At 47.3% G+C, this 2,329-nt stretch overlaps 1 protein-coding gene across 1 annotated transcript; it reads right to left on the bottom strand.

The window, feature by feature from the left end:
- Positions 1–346: 346 nt before the first annotated feature.
- Positions 347–700, bottom strand: LY89DRAFT_744047 (uncharacterized protein; the record flags this gene model as incomplete). The annotated part of the gene is made up of 2 exons (XM_018221014.1): positions 347–430; positions 494–700. The coding sequence occupies 2 exons, from the start codon at positions 698–700 to the stop codon at positions 347–349; spliced, it is 291 nt and encodes a 96-aa protein (XP_018060569.1).
- Positions 701–2,329: the final 1,629 nt, after the last annotated feature.

The following is a 2,329-nucleotide window of genomic DNA, read 5'->3' as shown; positions in this document are numbered from 1 at the left end:
AACTGTCGGATGAAGGTAGTTCGGTCGTATTCGGTATCTCAGAGGAATTAACGAGCAAATCGAAGTTCGCAGGAGAGTAAGATGTCGCGCGCTGAGGAGCTGAAGGTTGAGTAGAAGCACCAGCAGGACTGCTCAAATTTCTTTTGTGTGCGTGTCGAGTAGGGCTGGGTCTTTTGGGAAGTCTCTCTGATTTCTCGTTCTTGCCGGAAGTGCTCATATCGACGCTTCGATAAGCTTTGAGGCGGACAAAAGGTTTTGAGGGCCTTCTCATTCCGTTAGGGTTCGTATTTTCGCCAGGGGTAGCTACTCCTTGCGCTTTCTTCCCTACTGCCGAGGACACTACTCCTTACTTCAACTCCATTTCGAGCTCATACTTTATTAAATCCACCGGTTCCATGATTTCCGAGACACTCGTATCTTGGTCACCATACTGGAAGTAGGATATTGTTGCGTCCACGCAAGCTACCAAGGCAAGGGGTAACTAGATCAATACTCTCAAAGTGGTAAGGACCAAAACGCAAACTGAGATTGCAATTTTATCGATTTCCACTATCACTTCCGCCCATCCCTTCGGGTATGATCCCAACGTCCGAGCAAGCAGTTTCCCTCCTCGCAAGGGATGCGAACTCTCTTTTCTTGGCGCTGGTGGTTGTTGTTGTGCCGCACTCGGCACTCTCTTCCTGCTGAGATTCGCCGCCATTCTCTCAACCCTTGGCTCCACAGCCTCTTGGCGCGTGGAATTAGGTCTTTGGAAATCAAATCAAGTCTTTTAGCAGCTCAACACATTCTCAAAACATTCTAATGTGATCCAAAACTCATTTAACACTCTCAAAAAATCAAAACAACGGCATTTGTCAAACCCCACACTAAACCACTGGTTCTGTAGACTGCCGAGGTGTCCCTAAATGCTGGGAATAACCTCACTTTGAGTGCAATCTCCCTGCGTAGGTCACCATAATGTAGAGGGGGTAAGAACATGAACCAGCAGTACGCGAAAACAACCAAAACAACAACAAGTAGGCACTGCGCGAAGCAGACCACTATTCGCAGTAGTAGAATAGGTTTAAAACATCATAAAAAGCATTCGAAAGCATATCACTGTAAAAACTAAGAGTGGGAGAAGAGTTGTTGTTATTCTAAGAGTGCGCGACCACAATATATAGGAAGCGTCACATGATAAACTAGACCTAGTTGAGTATAGTGCTAGGGAAGACTAGCGTTCCCGGGCTAGCCTCCTCCTCAACCACACGTGCCGGTCAGCGCCAAAAGGACCAAAAAGAGCTAGCCCTGCCACAATAATAAAACTAATAGTTAATAATAAAATAAAAATTAAAGTAAAAGCTTTTATACTAAATATTCTAGATACTAATATTAAAATAATATAAACTTTAAATTTTTAAAGAAATAAATATTATATTATTTTAGAAATTTATTCTTTTTTATTTAATATTTTATACTCTAAAATTATAACTAATATAACTCTAGTCTATACTCTAAAATCTTCTTTCGTTATAACCTTATGCTTAGCCTAGTATAACTCAAATTGAATAAGAGCAGCCGCAGCTACACGGACTCCCCAGATTACCTTACCTCTACCGAAGCTAGCTGCCTGGCCACACCACCTAAGGAACTCGTAGACGTCTGTAAACGTCCGCTAAGACTGCTCTTCTAGCCACTGCTCGGCCCCGCCTCCGTGGAAGATGCCGTAGTAGAGCGGTATAATAATGTCCGCGTAGAGGCAGCTCTGGCAGTTACTCTCTGGGTCCGCGCGCTGACAGACGGCCTGGGGATTATAGCACTAGTAGCACGCGTGGTACGGAGTAATCCACGGCCTTCCTCCTTGCTTCTGGTCCTTAATACGATTGCGAGCCTCAAAGAACTCGAACCGACGCTAGCACGTAGGGAAGGCGTGGTCCTAAGCATCGCCGAATGCCTTGCAGAGCAGACACGTGCCTTAAACCGTAAGCAGGTCCTCCTGGTACTAGCTTAGCTCGAGGTCGGCTCGGCGCCGCTTCTCCTGGATAGCCGCACTACTAGTATACTAGAGGGCCGGCTCGGGAGACGGAGCGGGAGACGGAGCGAGAGCTAGGCCGGCGCTGCATACATCGCATACAACGTCCTCGTCATCCTAACACTGTCGCTAATACGGCTCGGAGTCGAGGTGCTCACTTAAGCATGCCCGGCGGCAGTCCTAGCCGAGGAGATAGCGGTGCAGGGCTCTTCTCTCGACCATAGTACTCTTAGCGGCTTGCGGCTTCTATATAGGTGAGAGGAGGACCAGCGAGTACGCCTCCTTTCCATCCCGCCCGGCCCAACTAGACTCTTAGGC

The sequence above is a fragment of the Mollisia scopiformis genome (assembly GCF_001500285.1).
Source record: "Mollisia scopiformis unplaced genomic scaffold LY89scaffold_48, whole genome shotgun sequence".
NCBI classification, from domain to species: Eukaryota; Fungi; Ascomycota; class Leotiomycetes; order Helotiales; family Mollisiaceae; genus Mollisia; species Mollisia scopiformis.
This window is presented reverse-complemented; position numbering and strand designations above follow the sequence as displayed.